The following is a 20973-nucleotide window of genomic DNA, read 5'->3' as shown; positions in this document are numbered from 1 at the left end:
TCAAAGACAGCTCAAATACCCTCATAAAAGTGCCCCTCAGAGAAACAAGCTTGAACACTATGCCATCATTAAATTCCCCTTGACCACTGAGTCTGCTATGAAGAAGACTAAGGACAACACCCTTGTCTTCATTGTGGATGTCGAGGCCATCAAGCTGGCAGTAAAGAAGCTGTATGACGTTGATGTGGCCAAGGTCAACATGCTGATCTGGCCTGATGAAGAGAAGAAGGCCTATGTCTGACTTGCTGCAGACTATGATGCTTTAGATGTTGCCAAAAAAATTGGAATCATCTAAACTGTGCCCAGCTATCCCACTCCACTTACAATAAAATGTTTTCCAGTGGGGAGCAGGGGAGAGGGAGAGAGAGAAAGAGAGGGAGAGAAAAGGGATGTGTATCTGGACATTGGGATCATCTGCAGAAAGATGATAATTCCCCAAAAAACTCATGATGGAAAATGCTATCCACATCCAGAGAAGGAAATATGGAGTCTGAATGCAGATCGAAGCATACCATTTTCTGTCTCTTTTGTTTTGTTTTGTTTTTTCTTTCCCATGCTTTTTTCCTTTTTGTCCTGATTCTTCTTTCACAAAATGACTAATGTGGAAATATGTTTGATATGATTGTACATGTATTGTCTGTATCAGATTGCTTGCTATCTTGGGGAGGGCCATGAGAGAAGCAGAAAAAAAAATTAGTACTCAAAATCTTAAAAAGTGCATGTTGAAAGCTATCTTTCCATGCAATTGAAAAAATAAAATACGATTAAGAGGAGGGAAAAGGAAAGATGATAACTGAGCCAGTGCAAATTGATACCAATGGATCTGGTACCAGTGGATAATTGAACCAATGAGGTCATCGAGTGAGATCATATAAAAGAAAAAGAGAAGAGGGCCTACAACAGAGCCTTGGGAGATACCTGTGGTCAATGAGCATGACATGGATGAAAGTCCAACTAAAGAGGCTAAGGAGTGGTCAGAACCAAGGGAAGACCCAGAGACAAGAGAGTATTGAGGAAGAGGTGATCAATACCATCAAATGATACGGAAAGGTTGGGACAGATGAAGATTGAGAAAAGGCCATTAGATTTGGGAATTAAGATCCCAACTTTGGAGAAAGCAGTTTCAGTTGAATGAAGAAACTGGAAGCCAGATTTGCAGAGGTCTTAGAAGAGAATCAGAGGAGAGAAAGTGGAGGCACACAGCGTGATGGCTTCCTTAAGGAGCCAAGAAAGGAAGGAGCCATAAAGGAATATAGCTAGGAGGCATGGTAGGACCAAGTGAGAGTTTTTTAAGGATAAATTCTATGGGTGTTTTTATAGGCAACAGGGAGAGTCACTAAACTGGGAGAGACTGAAGATAAAAAAGAATGAGGATAATAGTGGGAGCAATCCGCTGGGGAAAATGAGAGGTGGTGGAATCAAAAGTACATGTAAAGGGACGAGTTTTGGTAAGGACTACCTTTTCATCAGACATAGAAATGAAGGAGGAGATAGTGAGTACTGATGTTAGATGGATATATGTGAGAAGGGGAGCCTCAATTTTTTCAGTGAAGTGTGAAGTGAGCTCTTCGACTGAATAGATGCAGATGGGAAGTGCTTTGGGAGACTTGAGAAGAGATTAGAACATCTGGAACAGCCACTGTAAGTGTAAAGGAATCTCAGTTAGGGAGGAGTAGACTTCTTGGCTGTTCCATAAACAAGACATACCATATTTTGCCTCCAGGTATTTTTTCTTACTGTCACCCATGCCTGAAATGCTGTCACCTGAAATTGCATCTAGGAATCTCAATTCCAAGACTAACTCTACTTCTACCACAGCTGTACAAAATACAGGGCGGCTAGGTGGTGCACTGGACAGAGCACTGGGCTTGGAATCAGGAAGACTCATATTCGTGAGTCCAAATCTGGCTTCAGACACTTACTAGCTGTGTGACCCTCGGCAAGTCTTTTAACCCTGTTTGCCTCAGTTCATCATCTGTAAAATGGGCTGGAGAAGGAAGGAAATGGCAAACCACTCTAGTGTCTTTGCCAAAAAAACCCCAAATTGGGTTACAAAAAGTCAGATATGACTGAAACAACTCAACAGCAACAAACAGCAAAATACAGATGATCCCTGTCAATTCCTTTAATAGGCTCCCAAGCAGAAATAACTAATCGTAACAAAAAAACCCCAACTTTACAATTTCTACCCGTAGAAACTTTTTAGGATTTGACAAGAGAATTAATGGTTGTTCCTAAAAATTGTTTCCCTCAATTCTGACAATTGATACCTGGGTGACCTTCTTCTTCATCAGTTAAATGAAAGGATTGGACAAGGTAACCTTTAACATACCTTCTAGATCTAAATCTATATTCTTATAGAATTTAAGCTGCTTGAAGGCAGGGATTATTTCATTTCTGTCTTTATATTCCCAGAACCTTGTGTTTAATAAATGCTTGTTAATCAGTTTAATGAATGATTAGCCTCAGATACTTACAAGCCGCGTGACCCTGTGCAAGCTACTTACCCTCTATTTGCTTTAACGTGCTGGAGAAGGAAATCGCAAACTACTCCAGTATCTTTGCCAAGAAAATCCCATAAGGGGGTCACAAAGAGTTGTTATACAACTGAATAACAACCAGAAGGCAGCTAGGTGGCACAGTGGATACAGCAGTGGGCCTAGAGTCAAAAAGATCTGAGTTCAAATCCAGCTTCAGAACTTACGAGCTGTGTGACCCTGGGCAAGTCACTTAACCCTGTTTGCTTCAGTTTCCTCATATGTAAAATGAGCGGGAGAAGGAAATGGCAAACTGCTCCAGTTGTCTTTCCCAAGAAAACCCCAAATGGGGTCACAAAGAGTTGGACATACAGAAAACAACTAAAAAACAACAAGAAAAAAGTCTTAGGTTGTTTTCTGAAATCAGTAGGGCTTGTTTTTCGAGATTTTGATAAACCAGGTGGCCAATGGTTCTGAATATCTCTCTAAAATTTAGTTTTCTTAATGGCTAGAGTCACTTGATATGAGCTCATTTAGACCCACTATGACACGTTTCTCATTGAAGTCAAGGCCAAGACCAGCCACTGTTACATTTGATAGCATAATGGGCAGTAGTGATACACCCCCCCTGGCAGAGGACTGACTGTGGTTATGAAAAATGGCTATTCCAACTGTGAGTGTTTTCGGGCATTCTAATTTGAGGGCTTAAAAATGAAACACCAAGCCTGAACTATTATAAGCATCGTATTGCTCTATAAAAACGGATATTGTTGAGTTAAGGAAGGCGAGAAACATAATGGAAGAGGAAGCATTGGCTATGTTATGGGACTATCTTGAGTCCTGGGGTTCTGACTATGACTGGAAGGCTGTCTTTGTCATGACCTTTCTGGTAATTGCTTTTGAACTACTCCTCCTGGAGCTATGTAGGACTTGTCAGAAAAAGATTTCAGGAAGAAAGGTCCAGGAGAGCAGTTCAGATTCTTTGGAGGTAAGTGAAGGAGAGATATTTTATTGTCTTCAATTTTTTAAATGCAACTGTTTTGTTTAACCTCCACATCAGACATCTTGGTCTGTATCTTTTCTTAAAATGTGTAATTTTTGTCATTAATTTTTACTGAAGTACTTTATTTGAGTCTATCATTTGCTAACAAGCCACATGTCTCTACCCCTTTCAGTCCCATACCAACCTCCCATAAAAATAGAAAACAATTAATCACATTGGTTTGCTTTTCTAACCCATCACTTTCTTCTTTGAAATAGGAGGAAGGCAATACTTTTCTGAAAAACTTGGGATATGGTAAATATGGTGCCATTTTAGTAACTTTTTATTTGATACGAAACATACCCTAATTGAGCTATTCTATTGATTGATTTTTCTCCTTATTTACCTATAGAGAATTGGCCGCATACCCAATTACCTCCAAAAAGAAGGTAAGTGAAATATCTCCGCATTAAGCTAGGTTAGCTATTCTTTGTAAAGTCTTATTCATTTTTTTGTTTTCAGAAAATGTTTCCATTTCTAAGAGTTTTGGGTATAATTTTTAAAAACGTTTAATATATAACATAAGAAATAGCAATTGTAAGGATAATGTCCTGCGTAGCTATACTACAACTTTAAAAAAAAAATCAGCCTATTCATTTTTTTAAAAGAAAGCAATATTATTACTTTTTCATCACCTTCTGAGATAGTCTATTACACTGATTTTTCAAACATCTAAATCTACCCCACATTGAAACTTCTATCCACTGATCCTAGCTCTGACTTCTGGCAATAAGCAAACCAAATCTATTTCTGTCCTATTTGACAACCCTTTGCATATTTGAGTACAGCTATCATTTCTCTAAGTCTTGTCTTTTCCAGGCTAGACATTCCCATTCATTCAACCAATTTTCATAAGAAATTCAACTGATCTTTCACTATCATGTTTCACATCTTTCTGTACATTTTCTAGTGTATCCTTGTCCTTCCTAAAATGTGCCTACCTAGAGCGGAAAACAATAGTGCAGATCGGGTCTGATCATGGTAGAATAGTAGAACTTTCTAGTACAAGACACTAGGCCTCTCTTAATGTCACTTAAACTTACCAAAGCTGTTTTGGTTTTTATATGTCATATTAATTGCATTTTACTGAAACAAGAATCAGAGAGGCATAGTCAAGACAGTGTTAGCCTTGGAGTCAGGAAGAGATGTGTTCAAATCTCATTTCTGAAAATTACTAAATGTGTAACTATTTCTCTGTGCCTTAGTTTCTCCAATTGTAAAATGTTTATTAATGATATCTGTATAGTGCTTACTTCACAAGATTATTGTGGGATTCAAATGAGATAGTATATGTAAGATTCTTTTGCAAACTTTAAAGCATTATGCAAATAGCAGTGATTACTATTAAAATGCTCAGATCTTTTCCAGATGAAATGCTACCTAGCACGCCTCTCCATCTTTTGCTTGCAAAGTTGCTTATTTCTGAACACCAACTAAGACTATATTAATCTTATTTGTTCCTATCATAATTCCTTTAATTCCAGACACAGTACTCTTCATATTACGCCATGCTACCTAAGAGAGTAGACAAATGAGTGATAGAATAATAGGGCCAAATGATGTCAGGAAAATTTAGGGGGAAAGAGGATCATTTTAGCTTTAGATATGTTTAATTTTCAGTGCTGGGACTTGGAGAAAAGTTAGCCTGGTGATGTCAATTTGGGAGTACCTCAAGTCAAAGCTGTAGAAATGGATGATGTCACCAAGGGAGAGGGTGTAGAACAAGGAAAGAAGGCGGCCAAAGAAGGAATCATTGGGAACAACTAAGTTCTGGCAGTGATGAGAACCAGCAAAAGAGTTAGAAATTAAATGGTTACATGGATAGGAGAATGAGGATAGATTATCAGGGAAACCAAAAGAGGAATAGAGAGAATCAAGAGGGAGGGGTTGGTCAACAGTATCATATGCTATAGAAAGGTCAAGGAAGATAAGGATTGAGAAAAAGACCACTGAATTTGGCAATTAAGAGTTCATTGGTGACCTCTGAGAGATTAGGTTAAGTAGAGTGAGAGGGATAAGAAGCCAGATTTCAAATATGTGGATAGTGAGAAAATGGAAGCAGTAAGTGTAGACAATTAGTTGAAGATGTTTAGCAGTTAAAGGAAGAAAAGAGAAGAGATGGTAGCTCCTAGTAGGTGACAGGACATTGACTCCTGCTGCAATCTCTGAGGAGATGAGAGCCATCTAAGGGGAGGTCTGTTAGCTTCTACTCCTCTTTATCTTAAAACTCCTAGGACTTTTCCTATCCTTTCCTTCTGGTCACTTGCTTCAGAAGAAGAGATAGCTCTTCTGGTCAAAGTTAACTTGTTCAGTTCTGCTTCAGATTCCAGGACTTCTTCCAAACTTACTAGTAGGCCATCTAAGACCCATAATCATCTGATTTCATCCCCCATTATAAATTCATTTCATATTACTCTACAAGAGCTCTGCTTTCTAGACAAACTAGATTACTTGCTAGTTCTCAAACTTGGCATCTTATCTCCATGCTTTCTGCACAAATGTCTCTGCATGCCTGGAATGAATGCCGTCTTTCTCTCTGCCATTAAAGCAAGAAAAGTTATATTGCAATCACTATTATTTATGACTGTATATATACGTATACATATACACACACATACTTATATACCTGTATGTATATATTTGTGTGTATATACATATGTAGAACCATGATTTACTGATTATATTTGCTGCTCCATGAAGCTTGGATTTCTCATGACAACACCTTATCATTGTTACCTTCTCCCATGCTAACCCTTTCTTCTCTAACATGCTTCTGATATATAGGCTAGGAGGAAGAAACAGCATACTCTTGGCTCTCCATTGCCACTTCCATGCCTTTCCTCCACTATGTCACTCTGCAAGAGACCTCTTCTCCTTAGGAGTTCACAACATCTGATTCTATTGCCCTTTTCAGATTCGTGTTGCTATCATCAACAATCCACGTCATTCTTTGATTTTTTTAATTCATTTTTTTCAGTTCATAAGCATGTACTTTTTTCCCTTTTCTATCCTTCCTCTGATTGAAAAAAGAAAAAAAAAACCTTTGTAACAAATATGCATACTGAAGCAAAACAAAATCCCAAATTATCCACGTCACTCTATGCTCTTTCTTAAGAAGCTCAGTATTTCCTCCAGCCCTCACCATTCCTAACAAGCAGGAACTCAGAGAGCAATCCTTATACTTGACAGCCAGTTGGACATTTCTAGTTTGGAGCCCTATGCGTACTCAGTTCCAGCTCAGCAGCCAACTCAAAGGTTTTTTTTCATCATGTAGACAGGAAAGAGTTGTAGAACATCTGAATGTGTTTTGAAGTGGAAAACTATATTTTGTGGGTTTTGCAATCCTCTGGATAGCCCTGTGATGCAGAGGAGGATATTACTCTTGATTATCTAAGAGACTTCTTTAGAGAAGAGGGAAACAGAGATTGAGAGTGTGAAGGAAGAGGGAGAAGATGAGCTTGAATGGTGAACAAGAGATTTCCCCTGAGCATGGGATCCATGGGCAAAGCTTACCAGAAGTAGGCTTACCAAAAAATGCATGCTTTCAGTACTGGGTCCTCACTGGACAATTCCTCCTTACGCTCTCCTCCCTCACAAAATTTGCTGTCTTTGGTCAGTTGACTGAAGTGCATTTGGCACACAATGCTCCCATTCCCAATCCAGAACAGTCCTCTGAAGTCCTGGGGAGGCATAAGCATTACCCTTTCTCTTGCTTTCCAAATGCTTTATAGGAAACAGTCAGTGTGGCAGATTTTGTATAATCCTAACGTTCTGGCAAAAAGTACAATTGTCCCCACGTGCTGAGTTACACAGATTCAACAAGCAAAAAACATTCTACAAAGTTCACCATGCCGAGTACTCATCAAGGAACCTGGAAATTGTCTTGACCAAAGGTAAATGAAAAGGGCAAATAAAAAAATTCAGCTTTCCAGTTGCCTGTCAGTTTTTCGTGATAACTCAGACCTCTTCCCACAGGTATTGAGGAACTGAGGTCACCTAGAAATCACCTTCTCCCCTTTGGGTGAGAAACCAAAGTGTCTGTGTGAAAATTCTTACATGATTCCCTTAGTGTATCGAGCCAATTTAATGAGAGTCTGGGCAAAATTTTCGGGTGTCCCTGTCTATGCAGGGCACACCAGGGGTGCAGTTTCCTTTGTGGTTAGGCAAATTTCCTAGATTTTGTTTTTTAAAATGCATTCTTTAACTCTTTAATTTTTAATCTGTGAATTCAGGCTATCTCCATTTAATTTTACGTTAAATTTGATTTGTCTTGTTGAGTTTTTTCTATTTTTGTTCTTAGCATTGTCTAGATGAAGTGAACACTTTGGCTTCTTAAAAAGGCTCCCTTTTTTCTTCTTTGTTATTATTTGTGACTATATTGCCAGCATTTTATTTTCTAGAAACTCCTAACACTCTTAGAGGTTCGAATGCATCACAAGAAACAATGGTGATCTTTCCCCTAAACATTTTGAAATATGCTTTTCAAAGTTTTGGATGCATATTTGACCTTGCTCAGCGTGACTTTTCTTTGCTACTATCAACTCTAAGATGGCATGATGACGTTTCTCATTTCCCATCACTGCTACTTTGCTAACCAATTCTTTATTATTGGTCAGAATGAAGTATCTCTATCTTTCAGAAAGGCAACTGGGAGTCAGTCTAGCTGTTGGATCTTAACCAGCTTGGGCCTTTAAACCACAGGAGGAATGGGATTGGAAGGGCCACCCAGGGCCCTCAAAAGGCAACTTCAGGAGCCAAGAAACTATCTTCTTCATCTCTGAACACCCCACACCTAAGACCAAGACTTCTTAATCTTTTTCTCATATCATTGACCCCTTTTTTGGCAGCTTAGTGAACCCAGACTTCTCAGAATAATGTTTGTTGCCTACATTTATAATCAAAGGAAATACTAGCTCTGATTAGGGATTAATGAAAATAAAGATGTATTTTTTCCCCATTCACATTTTTATAGTTGCTCTGAAATCTATCCACGGAATTCTTGGGTTTCTGCAGACCTCAGATTAAAAGTCTCTGCCTTAGACCCATTTCTCCAGCTGATTCTGCATTTTATGCTTTATCTGCTCCCTGGACTTCTGCTTGGATGGGTTTCTTTCTTAACTTGGTAAACTTAACTCATTCTCCCCATTTTTACTGCTTCTCTACCTATGAGATCACTTCCCTTAGTCTTGAGAAAATCTTGGCTTCATAACCTGATATGACTTCTGCCTAGCGATGGCATCTGGAAATCATCCTAGATTAAGGGAGTGGGGTAAGGGGAACTATTTTATTTGTAAGACTTTTTTTTTCTGCTTAACATCCCTTTACTATCTGAAACGTTTGTACGCAACCTCCTTGTGTTGAGAAATTTTTAAACCATATCATTGACACAGGCAAAAATATGCAGGACATAAAATTTAAAAATAGTAATTTAGATAAATCGGGAGGCAGAGGCCAACCTGAAGTAGTGAAAAGTTCAAATAAAACATTAGGAAAGGAAGTACAATTTTATTATTTCCTTTGACTATTTTGGAATGCAAGTAGATTTTTAAAAAATCTTGTACCAAGTATTAAGGCCCTCAGTTTGGAGGCTCTGACTAAGCCCCATTATAATAGCCCAAAACAATGTTTTGGGACCCTTGCATATCTAGTACCCTGGGGATATGGCATTAATACTTTTGGTGGAAGGATTCTGCCTATTGGATTACCAATATTCAAGCAGTAAATTTGGTATCTCCAAAAATTGAAGGTATATGGGACGGTCCTCACTGTCTTCCTAGATTTTGAGAACGGGGTAACAAACTCAGTAAACTCCCAAAGCTTTCGTTAGTTTATCTAGTTGTTAGATAGTTGTTAGTTAGATCATGTTGCCTAGAATCAGGCTTCTTTTGTAGTTAAAGCACAGCATTTCTAAATTAATATCCTTATGGAGAACTTATACAAGTATCTCTATCTTCAAATTAATGGCATCTGTACATATCACTTTCAAGATCTGGAAACCGCTTAACCTATATTTTCACTTAAGATCCTCACAACAACTTTGTGATAAAAAGAAAAATGGGTATTATTATTATCATCGGCATTTTACCGATGAGAAAACTGAGATTGAGAGAGAGTTTGTAACTAGCCTGTCGTCATTCAACTAATAAATGCCAGAGGGAGGATTTGAATGTCGGTCTCTTCTGAATCTAAGTCCAATAGTGTATCATGCTACTTCTCTTATATTTGCGTAATCTGTTCTTCTCTAAATAGGTTGCTCTACACTTGTCCCGATTGAATTTCAACCCATTTATATTTGCCCAGTGCTTTAACTTGCTGAGGTCATTCAATTTTCCGGGATGCTACACATGCCCACCTAACATTCATCAGGCAGACATTCAGTGAGGGCTGATTTGGTTCAAGGCACTGTGTCTTTAATAGTGATGATAAAATTCCTCATTCCTTCACAAACCTTAAATTATCATTTCTCCTCATGGTTAGTGGAGTTAGAAAACTACCTGCTAACCACAGATCTTATGTTTAGGACTTTTAAAAAAAATTATCTGAAGTGTTCATGTGTAATTCCCTGTGCTGAGAGATCTGTCATTTGTACTATATCTGAAACCTGAAGGGTATGAGATTAAATCATTAAATTAATTGTAGGCAGAGGCCAATTTGAACTAGTGAGAAGGTCAAATAAAACATTATGAAAGAAAATGCCTTTTGCAACTTTCTGCTTTATACAATAACTCAAACTAGTCTAGTGGTTCAGCATTCATTCATTATTTCCATTGGTGGCTTTGAGATATCCTTAAGGAACTTGTTTTAATGAATGATTAGTATTTGACATATCAACTATTTGTGTGGTATAGTAAGAAATACACTGAATTTAGAATCAGAAGAATTAGGATTAATTATCAGTTCTTTGACTTATTAGTTGTGTAACATTGGAAAAACATTTGGCTTTTCTATAGCAGAGTGTGGCTTTGAGCCTACATCCTCTGGAGCAGTAGATAGAGCACCAGGCTGGGAGTTAGGAAGACCTGAGCTCAAATCTGGCCGGCCTCAGACTCTTACTAGCTGTGTGACCCCAAGCAAGTCACATAACTCTGTTTGCCTCAGTTTCCTCATCTGTCAAGTGAGCTGGAAAAGGAAATGGTAAACCACACTAGCATCTTTGCCAAGAATACCTCAAATGGGGTCACAAAGAGTCAGACACAACTGAAAAGACTCAACCACCATGACCACCACCACCACCACCACTACCACTACCGCTAGATGGTCTCTAAGGTCCCTTCCAGATCCCCAGGCTGCTTACAATCTCGTCATCTCTTCTGAACACTGATATTTGTAGTTTCTGCCAGACTTTGACTATAATTGCCACTGTCTCTAGCTTTCTGGTCCAGCTTAAACCTTTCCTCAAGAAAGACCCGTCACCACCACTGCTCTTTTTGAAAAGGCACATAACTTGGCCTAGGGTCAACAAAAAAAAGAAAAATCTCCATTCAAATTATCCTACTTTATTTCCTTAGTCTGAGCTTTGAAATTTCCCATCTGTCTCTGCAGGATATCCTCAGGTTCAGGCAGTTCTTTTAGAACAAGGAGCAAGATATCCTCCCAGCTAGTGAATGTGCCCTGGCTTCCTCCTTCCCCCTTGGGTTCTTCCTACTGAAGATCCTTGAGTCTCTCTATCAGAGACCTCACCTGAAAACTTACATGAACATTTAATAGATTTCCCAGACTTTTATCTCTGGACCCTGAACTATAAACCTGGTAATGGCAATTTGTCCAATAACTACCCAATTGCTCTGAGGTTCAACGTTCCCCACTTTTACTACCCTGAGCATCTTCCATTCTCTCACTCAGATGAGTGGAGGGGGAAAAGCACAGAGATCATGCCAGGTCCAAGGGGCAAAGTCATCATGGCTAATTGCTCAGCCCAGATGCAGCCGCTTAAAGCCTGAAAGGAGCTTTGCCCCATGTTCTTGTGATCTATACAGAGCTTTATGGTAAACAAACGCTCATTGTATTATTCAATCCTCACAATAGTCCAGTGAAGTAACTAGCATTGACATAGCCTTTAAGATTTGCAAAGCACTTTAAAAAGGTTACCTCACAGGGCAGCTGGGAGGTGCAGTGGATAGAGAGCTTGCCTTGGAGTCAGGAGGACCCGAGCTCAAATCTGACTTCAGAAATGTGACACTTAACTAGCTTCGTGACCCTGGGCAAGTCACTTAACCCTAACTGACTCCCCTCAAAAAATCATTCAAAATGTTATCTCATTTGATCCTTACAACAATTCTGGGAGTTGGTGCTTTTGTTACCCCTAATTTTCAGATGAAGAAACCGAGGCACACAAAGTTTATGGTGACTTGCCTAGGATTATACAAGTTAGTATAACTTGTTAGTTATACTATAACTATATAACAAGTTAGTCTGTCTGGGGCAGAATATGGATTCAGATCTTCTTGACTCCAAGGCCAGTTCTCTATCCATCACACCACCTAAAAACTACCTTGTAGGTAGGTAATGCAAGCATGACTTGTCTTTTTTATAGATGAGGAAAATGAGATCCTGTAACCAGAATGGCCTTTGTTTTCTTTGAGTGACTCAATTTATCTCAGCGAGCTTTACTAAGTGCTAAGCCACAGGCCCAAACCCCATTAGAAGTTAACGTAATCCATGTGGATGTGAACCTCCCAGGGTCCTAAGGGGAGGGGCCAACTCAAGAACCAATCACCAGAGCCTGAGCTCTGGTGATTCAGATGATGTTTGATGTCTGAAGCCCTATAAGAAGGGAGGACAGAGCCATTTGTGCGGGGCTCTGGAGATGGTGTTGATCAGCAGACTCTGGGCAGCTGTAGCTAAGGAGCCTTCCAGCTTGTAAACCTGGATGCTGAAACTTTGTTGAACTCTGGTTACTGTGTGTTGGGATTTGAATCAGACAAAGTCTGTTGATGTTTGTAATTTGTTTGCATTTTGTTTTGAAGTTCAGTGTGCTGGCTTTTTCCCCTGAACTAACTGAATGATATTTGAATGCTGAATTAAAAGTAAGCTTGTCAACCCCTTCACCTTGCTTTCCTTAATTAAGCAGATCAGAAGAACCTGTGCAGTTGGCAGCTTTCTGGGTGCTGGCTGTGGGTGAATCTTATACCCCCACAGAAGCGGCCAGCCAGATTGTTGAAACAGATCCGCAGAAAAATGACTTATTGAGAGTCATGCAAGTGACAGAGCTAGAATTGAAAACACAGATCTTTTTAGTGCAAGACCATTTCTCTTTCTACCTCACAACACTGTAATTTCCCACTCAAATTCCTTACAGAATTTTTAGTTGTTGTGTAATAATAGCTCACAGGGAGCTAGGTTGCACAGTGGGTAGAGAGCCAGCCCTGGAGTCAGGAGAATCTGAGTTCAAATCTGGTCTCAGACGTATAATAACTGGGTGATCCTGGGCAGGTTACTTAACCATGTTTGTCTCAGTGTCCTCACCTGTAAAATGAGCCAGAGAAGGAAATGGCAAACCATCCCAAGTGTCTTTGCCAAGAAAACTCCAAATGGGGTCATGGAAAGTCAGAAATGACTGAAATGACTCAACAAAAACAATACCTCACATGTATGCAGTGCTTTAAAAGTAAATAAGAACAAAATTTCTGGAAATAGGTAGTCTAGGTGTTATTTCCACTTTACAGAGGAGAAAGTTGGGACTAAGAATAGTGAAATAACTTACCCAGGTAACACAGCTAGTCTCTATCAAAGCCAGAACTTGAACCAAAATGAGGATGATCTAAATGGTGAGAAGGATAGCATAAAATCTGGTTCTTCCTCTTTCCATCGTATCCTCCAAAATTTGTTATGATCAAAAGAAAACTATATAGTAGGATTCTGAAATGTAATCTGAAAAATCAAATTCTATTGAAACCCCGACCTATGATATAAATTAAAGCTGAGTCAAAGTTCAAACTCTAATTTCATTTTCCTACACCTTGCTCCCTTCCCATTCTAAGTCTTAACTCCTATAGTTTTTGAGGGAGAAGGGCTCTAATTCTCCCGTGTTTTTTCTTTAAGACTTTACTGTCTTGTTAGGGGAAAAATAAATTCTTGAAAATTTATAAAAATAATCCTTTTCACCTAGTCAACTGGTTTGTTGAATGAGTAGCAATGCAGTTGAATAAGTGGTAATGTAGCTTAGCTCCTTGCTTTAGTTATTTTTTTTTCCTTAATCAGGAAATATGTGCTAAGTATGACTCTTTGTACACCTTCCGTATTTTCTTATAGGCTTGGAGCTTTATCAAGGAGTCAACTTCTATCTTCACTTGACCCCCAGAATACAGAAGACATCATTAATGAGATGCTTTCAACTTCATATGAAACATGGTCTGGTACTAGTGATAATGAAAGTCAATTAAGTTGGCCTAGTGGCAGTGGAAGTCAGCTGTCATTTTCAAGTGAGGCTATCTCCTCTTCCTCATTTCTAAATTCAGTATATAGGAAGCCCCCTCCCAACTATAGAAGATTTTCTCATTTTATGTTTGAAACACTACCATTGTCATCAAGAAAATTACTACCAATAAGGAAAATGTGTGCAAATAAAAATAAGAACGTACGATTTTCTTCTGATCATAACTTTTTGAAAAAATCCAAGGTGACATTAGAAAATGATGACCTAGATTTGACGCCATGCCCTTCAGCTCATTTATATCTTCCTAGAAACCAAATTAGGCTTCTAGAAGAGAATTTGAGAAATCAAATCCCTTCAAAATCTCAGCCTGTAATAAAGATTAAAACAACTTACCAAAGCTCAAACTTTGCTAAATTGAATCAAGCACCACTGTATCCATCAGAAGAAACTTCTTGTAAAAGAGAGAAAATGCTCCAAGAGCCACTATTTCACTACCAAGATGATACTGGGTCCAGTGTTTGCATCCATCCTCAAGGTTTAGCACAATCTGAAGTTTCAGTACAAGCTGAAGTCCCTGGCCAGGCCCAAGATTGCAACCAGGTCCAAAACAATATTAATATCCAGACTTCAGTAAAAGTCCAAGGTTTGTCCAAGTTCCACAATGCTTTTTATGAAAAGCAGGAACAGTTCACTACTAACATTTTAGATGAAAGTCCACCAATTTTATCGCTGACAAGAGACAAAACAATAAAGCCACACTTATTAAATATTATGGAGAATCTGAACATTTTAAATCCAAAGGAAAAGCACCAAAAATATTCAACAGTACCTAGTACTAGTGTGCCTATTTCATCTCAAACAAGGCACAAAAGTGTAATATGTCCAACAGACTTGAAAAGTACAATGGGTCCCAGAGTTATGAATCTCAAGGCAAAGAAACCATCATTTTCACAGCTACTTAATATCCCAGGCTATGGTACATCAGCCAATAGAAGGAAACTGGAATGGAACATTGCAAAATCAGACAGTGCTTGTGAGATGAATCCATGGAACGCCTTACAAGATTCAGCTCTGAAAGCTATACAGGCTTCTATGCCCAGCTCATTTTTTGGTCATAGTACAGCAAAAACAAAGAGAGATACGCCAATAGTCACAAAAATCAAGTCTCCTCTACAGGTACCGAGCAAAAAGCCACCAGGGAAAATATCGTATGCACAGCCACTTGAGAAGACGCCTCCATCAGTGGAAAATAGAGGTGAATTTAAACAACCAACAGATACCTCTACACTTAGTTCAGAGTATTCAGATAGCAAAACACAGCGAAGTAAAAACTGTGGTATGACCAGAGCAGGATTAACTGTGAACAACAAAGAAAATAGTCGCCTGCCATATACAAATAAGATAGAATTTCTTGCTCTAGAGCAAGATGCCCAGCGATCCAAGTATGTACATCAAACTATTTTGAATTCTGTTTCTTTCCCCAAGAAGTTTTCATTTCAACCTGAGAAGGCAAAGAAAATAAATGAAGCTATTGACCCAGAGACTTTTAAAACGTCAAATTCACTGGGAAAGGAAATACCAAATAAAGCTGACATGCTTGAGTGTGACTGTTCCAGATCTGGAAAACGACTTAAATTGTTTATTTCAAGGCAGCCAAGAGTAGTATTAAAATCTTTTCTCAGTTCTGTTTTTACCCCTGTCAAGTTCCCACTTCAAAGTGAAAAACAGAAGAAAAGTGAAGGTTCAGGAGAAAACATGAACAGAATAATACAAGATCAGTCTCCAGGAGAAGAGATATCATTAACTGAAGTTGAGTGTAAACCTCTTCTTGCCTCACAAACGGTTGCCAGTCTCCAAGTTGTACCTGCCCGAGGAGAGAGATCACTAATTAAGGCACAGTTATTGGAGTGTGATAGCCCAAGAGATTCCACGTCCCAGGGAAACTATGCAAATCAACAGGAATGGTTCGCAATAAAGCAGGAGGGGCAGCAGGATCAAAAATGTTTACCACTAACTATTTCAAAATCTGGGAGTGAACAAACATCAGAAGACGTCTCAGAAGACTCGAAAGACTCAGTCTGTCCTCTAAGTTGTGAAGAAATCAAAAGATCGCTTGAGAGCCACATAAAAGCGACAGACGTTTTACAGTCTATCTATACCACCGTTCCCATTCTCTCTCAAATTAAAATCAAATACGTAAAAATAATGGAAGACAAGGACAATTCAGTATGTATACCTTTAATTTGTGAAGAAATCAAAAAGTCTGAGTCCAAAGTAGAAACTGGAGTTGATTCAAAATGTAGCAATGACACCATACCCAGTCTACATCCAAATACAGCGAAAGTGGCAGACATTAAAAATAAAATTCCTTCTCCAGAAATCAAAAGGTCTGAATCTTATGGAGCTGGTGAAATTGATTCAAATCTAGCAAAATCAGATACATGTCTAAAGACAATTACAGAAGAAACAGTAGCAGATGTTAATAACAATTCAATGTGCAGAGCTCCACATTGTGAAGAAATCAAATCACACTTTGAGGCTCAGGTAAAGCCTGAAGACTCTTCAGAATCAAACATTACCTCCATGCCTTGTCCACGTTCAACTGCAATAGTCCATCCAGTGGAAGACACAAAAGGGGCAGTGGCTTCCCTGGTTTGTGAAGAAATTCAAAAGCCTCCTGATGACTCTCCAGAATCCAGAGATGCATGTTTTTGCAGTTCACCTTCAGTTGAACCAAATTCATTGTCTTTAAATTGTGAAGAAAAAACCAAAAGATCCCTAGAGTCCCACAAAACATCAAAAAGTGTTTTGGAATCTATATTTACTTCTACACCCAGTCAAAATTCTAGGAAAATGAAAACTGTACAAGTAAGAGCAGACATGAGCCATTCAGTGTGTCCTTCAGTTGGTGAAGAAATGCAAAAGTCTGTTGAGAGTCCCATTGTTGTGGAACCTTCAGACACCTCTATTTCCCTTCCCCTTGAAGGTAAAAAGAAATCAGTACAAAGTCTAGAAGATGTGAAAAGATCAGTATGTTCTCCAATTTGTGATGAAATCATAAAGTCCTTAGAGTCTCATATCACTGAAGCGGTTTCAAATTCCATAGATGCCTCCACACATAGTCCATGCCCCATTAAAAAGAAATCAGTAGAAGTAGTATTGGATTTGAAAAAATCATTGTTTTCTCTTCCAATGCCTGTAGAAACCAAAAGGTCCCTGGAGTCTTACATAAAAACTGGATGTGTTACAGAATCTAGAGGCACCTCTATCCCTGGTCCACTTCAAAAGAGAATATCACAATTAGCATCGGACTTGAAAAATTCAGCATTTCCTCCTCCAGTCTGTGGAGAAATGCAGAGTTCCCTTGAGGCTCATATGAGAATTCCTCTTGAGAGTAACTGGGAAATTGATAGAAAAACAGAGAAGTTTCCACAGGAGGATACATTGCTAGTGAATGAGGGTCAAGAACAAATTGTGGCAGATTTAACAAAAGAAATCCAGGTCTCCACACACCCTGGTGGGAGAAAGGAAGCCTTTCTGGAGGCCAGAGGCACTGTAGTAGCTGGGTACTTCAAATCACAATTACGCTCCATCTCTGTTCTTGATAGGCTCACTGCTAATGAAAAAACAAATCTTACTTTTCATTTCCAAAAAAAGAGACTAGAATTGAAACAGGGAACAATCCATGCAATAGTTATTGAATCTTACCAAAAATTACCTTCTGTCATCAAGCCATGTGTTTCAAAAGAAGCTCACAGTGATAGGCGAGTATTTCCAAGATGTAGAAAATTAAACTTCATGTCTCGGGAAGAGGTTGATTCCCTAGAGATGAACTTAAAACACAAATATCTGATGTTTCTTTTTGGACTCCCTTTGAATAGCCAGAGCTCATTAAAAGAAATCATCCCAAAGGCCACAACTCCAACCCCTTCAACGATCTACCAGAAACATAAAGCTAAATATATTGAAAAAAATGTGATAGTAATTAAAAGAGAAGTTAGGGAGGAATTAGAATCACACATCCGTGAAAAACAGAAACTCGGTTTTTCAAAATCAGTCATGAGCTCTCTTCCCCAAAGCTTCATCCCCAGTCCTCCAAAAAACATCTGTGGTCCAGAAGAAGGAAGCGCCGTGAAAAGAGTCATCTGCTCCCTTTTCATTGAGGGTGAAACAAAGAAGAGTCTACCATGCTATTTGAGAAAAATGGCAGCTGAGCAGAAGGGTGACAGCATTCCCTCGAAATTAATGAAATGTGAGAATGCAACAAAAGAATTGTGCCCTGTCAGCAGTATGAAAGCAGTCCTTGTTAATAGACTAAATGTCACAAATTATGTCAATGAGAACATTAAACAAGCTGTAGAGGTCAATATGCAGTTAAGGCTAAAGCAAAAGGCTTCACGTACGCCTGCTGAAAATAAGGGAGGATCACTGCCTCTAGTTTTCCAGAGATTCACAGCCAATGATTTAAGAAAGCTCATTACATATTTTTTAGTGAAAACATTGGAGGTCAAAATGAGCATGATTCCTGGAGTAGTGGAAAAGTCCATTAAAATGGCAGAAAATCAGGTCCAAAGAAAACCTCGATTAGAATCAGTTTATCCTACTAACAAAGTCACAAAGCCAAGGAGCACAAAATTGTCATTCATGGAGCCCAAGTCTCTTCATCAAATAATTCTTAATTTACAACACAAATGTCTTACGTTTCTCTTGGGGCTTCCTATTGAGACAATGTCCCCCAAGCTGATTATGCCTCCCAAGGATCTGCCTAGACCTAAGCTTAATAAGCAATGTAAGACTGTAAATGAGGTTGGAAACCGAGTTTGCTTTTCCATTGATACGGAGAAATTAGAACGACACATCTCTTTCAAAAAGCAGAACCCCTATAAAATCCCTCCATCAATTGTAAAATTACTAAAATCATTCTTACTATCTGTTTGTCCTTCTGAATACATTCCTATAGCAATGGATGACAGGACAATTTTGGAAAAAACCCTTTCTCTGAATTGCTCCAGCATTGTTGTTGATTCTCAACGTTTAACACAGAAAGATGATGGTGAGCTTTCCTTGGGAAATCATCATTGGTCTCTAGGAGAAGAGAAATTCAATGTCCATTTCAAAATATCTCCAAAGTTGACTAAAACTGTCCCTGATCCTCCAAAAGATGCGCCAGCAAATACTGATAGCTTTAAGGACTCAAAAGTATCTGGCTTTCAGAAAGTGGAAATTTGTTCTGAGCCTCAGAAAAGCAAATGTGAATCACCTACTACACCTAAGAAGACAGAGCTTGTTGCTCAGACAAACACTGACATAGTATTGGCCTTACATGAAACATTACCTCAGAAGACTGAAAATGCTCCTGATTTCTTTGAAATCTACAGTGAACATTCGACATCTTCATCTGAGATTTGTAACATTTTTGAAACTAAGAAGGGAATTAAAGCAAATACCGATAGCTGTAGCTTAAAAGCCTCATATCACAAGACTGAAGTTACCTTTCAAAGTCCGGAAAATGTCCAAAGATCTGTTGAGTTAAAGAAATCTCCACCTCCCCCCAAGAAAAGAGAGAAAATGGAAATGCCTTCCCAGAGATCTGTTGAATTAAAAAAATCTCCACCTCCCTCCAAGAAAAGGGTGGAAGTGGAAATGCCTTCCCAGAGATCTGTTGAATTAAAAAAATCTCCACCTCCTCCCAAGAAAAGAGTGGAAATGGAAATGCCTTTCCAGACACCAAATGTGATCTTCAGGACCTTTAAAAAATCCTGGGAAAATGCTCCTTTATCAGATGGTGGTCCTTTAAGGCAGGATCAAAAGGAAATGTATTTTGACATTCCATTTAGGTTAGAGGAATTCAGTCCTTTGGAACAACTCAGCAAGACAAACCAAGTCAGGACCAAAACAAAGCCAGCTTACCAGAAGGGAGATTTAATTCCCCAAAGTATTCAAGCTTCTGGAAGTTATAGCTCCCTTATAACAACACCTTACTATAAAGCTTATCAACATAGAAAAAAGAAATTGTGCCCTAAAATTCATTCTCCTTCCTGGATGTCTGATAGTTCATTAGAAACTCATTCCATGCCATATTCATTACCCAGAGAAGACAAGCTTTCAAGGAAGACATGGAGTCATGTAAGCTGTCCGTTGGCTTCTCTAGCTGACTCAAGCATCAAATTGAAACTTGAAACAAACGATGGGAAAATTATTCTGAGTCTGGAAAATAAAAGTGGAGAGAAGCCCAATGCTGATCTGCCCAAAGACAACACTATGAAACTTGACCCTTCTTGCAATTTTACAGAGAGTAAAGAGAAACAGAAAAAGCAAGAGGGAGCATATGACTCTGGTTTAGAAAGTCCAGAGTGGCATTTCTTAAATGAACCTGAATCAGTTTTGAAACACCAGCAGGAAAATGACTATTTTCATTTTAAGAGAAAAAACACCCAACCTTTTTTTTATGCCTGCACACCAGCAGATACTCCAGGGAATAAATCCAAGACCATTCGCTGGAATATCCCAAAAAATATCTCTGGACAAAGTAAGTTTAGAATTCCCTTGGTAGCAAAGTTTTCAAATTCAGAGAAAATGTGGAGTTCATCAAAGAAGTTTTTGGAGTCAGTCTCAGCGCCCTTTAACTTATGCCCAGTCCATCAAAAATGATGCAAACCAGATCTAGACCTCTCATTGATGAGAAGTAAATGCTGTCAAATTGTGAAATAATAAAATCAAGTAAAATCCATTTTTTTTTCCAGTGGAGTGTTTAATAAATTGATGGTACAAATCACACATGTTTAGTTGATGGTGGGGGCTGATGAGAAAGGCTTTGAGTCTGGGGTTCTTGGACACCATTAGAAGAAACAAATATAATATTGAAAGGACTTCTTGGGAACTCAGATAATTCTGTACTCTAGTGGATACTAGTTTACTCTGAATTGGACTAAGGCCACAAAATGCCCATTAAATTCTATCCGCTGTTGATAACATCTTACCATCCCTGAAATGAGTCAGACATCTAAGTGAATGGCAAAAACTGTAATGGACATAGAGTTCATATTTAAGCCAATTTTATGTTACTATGTCTTACTTTA

The 20973-nt window shown here is 38.7% G+C and overlaps 1 protein-coding gene across 2 annotated transcripts; it reads left to right on the top strand.

Moving 5' to 3' along the window:
• Window positions 1–3060: 3060 nt before the first annotated feature.
• On the top strand, window positions 3061–20668 carry CCDC168 (coiled-coil domain containing 168). Of its 2 annotated transcripts, none has more exons than XM_036757731.1 (4): window positions 3061–3465; window positions 3738–3774; window positions 3872–3908; window positions 13771–20668. In XM_036757731.1, the coding sequence occupies exons 1-4, from the start codon at window positions 3274–3276 to the stop codon at window positions 20543–20545; spliced, it is 7041 nt and encodes a 2346-aa protein (XP_036613626.1). In that variant the 5' UTR covers window positions 3061–3273; the 3' UTR covers window positions 20546–20668. The 2 variants fall into 2 exon arrangements, with proteins under 2 accessions (XP_036613626.1, XP_036613627.1); XM_036757732.1 differs by having other exon boundaries at window positions 3061–3150; window positions 13771–20631.
• Window positions 20669–20973: the final 305 nt, after the last annotated feature.

The sequence above is a fragment of the Trichosurus vulpecula genome, chromosome 4 (assembly GCF_011100635.1).
Source record: "Trichosurus vulpecula isolate mTriVul1 chromosome 4, mTriVul1.pri, whole genome shotgun sequence".
Lineage (NCBI taxonomy): Eukaryota > Metazoa > Chordata > Mammalia > Diprotodontia > Phalangeridae > Trichosurus > Trichosurus vulpecula.
Note: the sequence above shows the minus strand (reverse complement) of the source record. Positions and strands in the feature narration are given on the sequence as shown.

What these genes read in the sequence shown, in the direction of transcription:
- CCDC168 (XM_036757731.1), top strand. Translation starts at nt 3,274, where the DNA reads ATGGAAGAGGAAGCATTGGCTATGTTATGGGACTATCTTGAGTCCTGG. An exon ending in GCAGTTCAGATTCTTTGGAG is followed by an intron (nt 3,466 to 3,737) that starts GTAAGTGAAGGA and finishes TCTTTGAAATAG; the next exon opens with GAGGAAGGCAATACTTTTCT. An exon ending in CAATTACCTCCAAAAAGAAG is followed by an intron (nt 3,909 to 13,770) that starts GTAAGTGAAATA and finishes ATTTTCTTATAG; the next exon opens with GCTTGGAGCTTTATCAAGGA.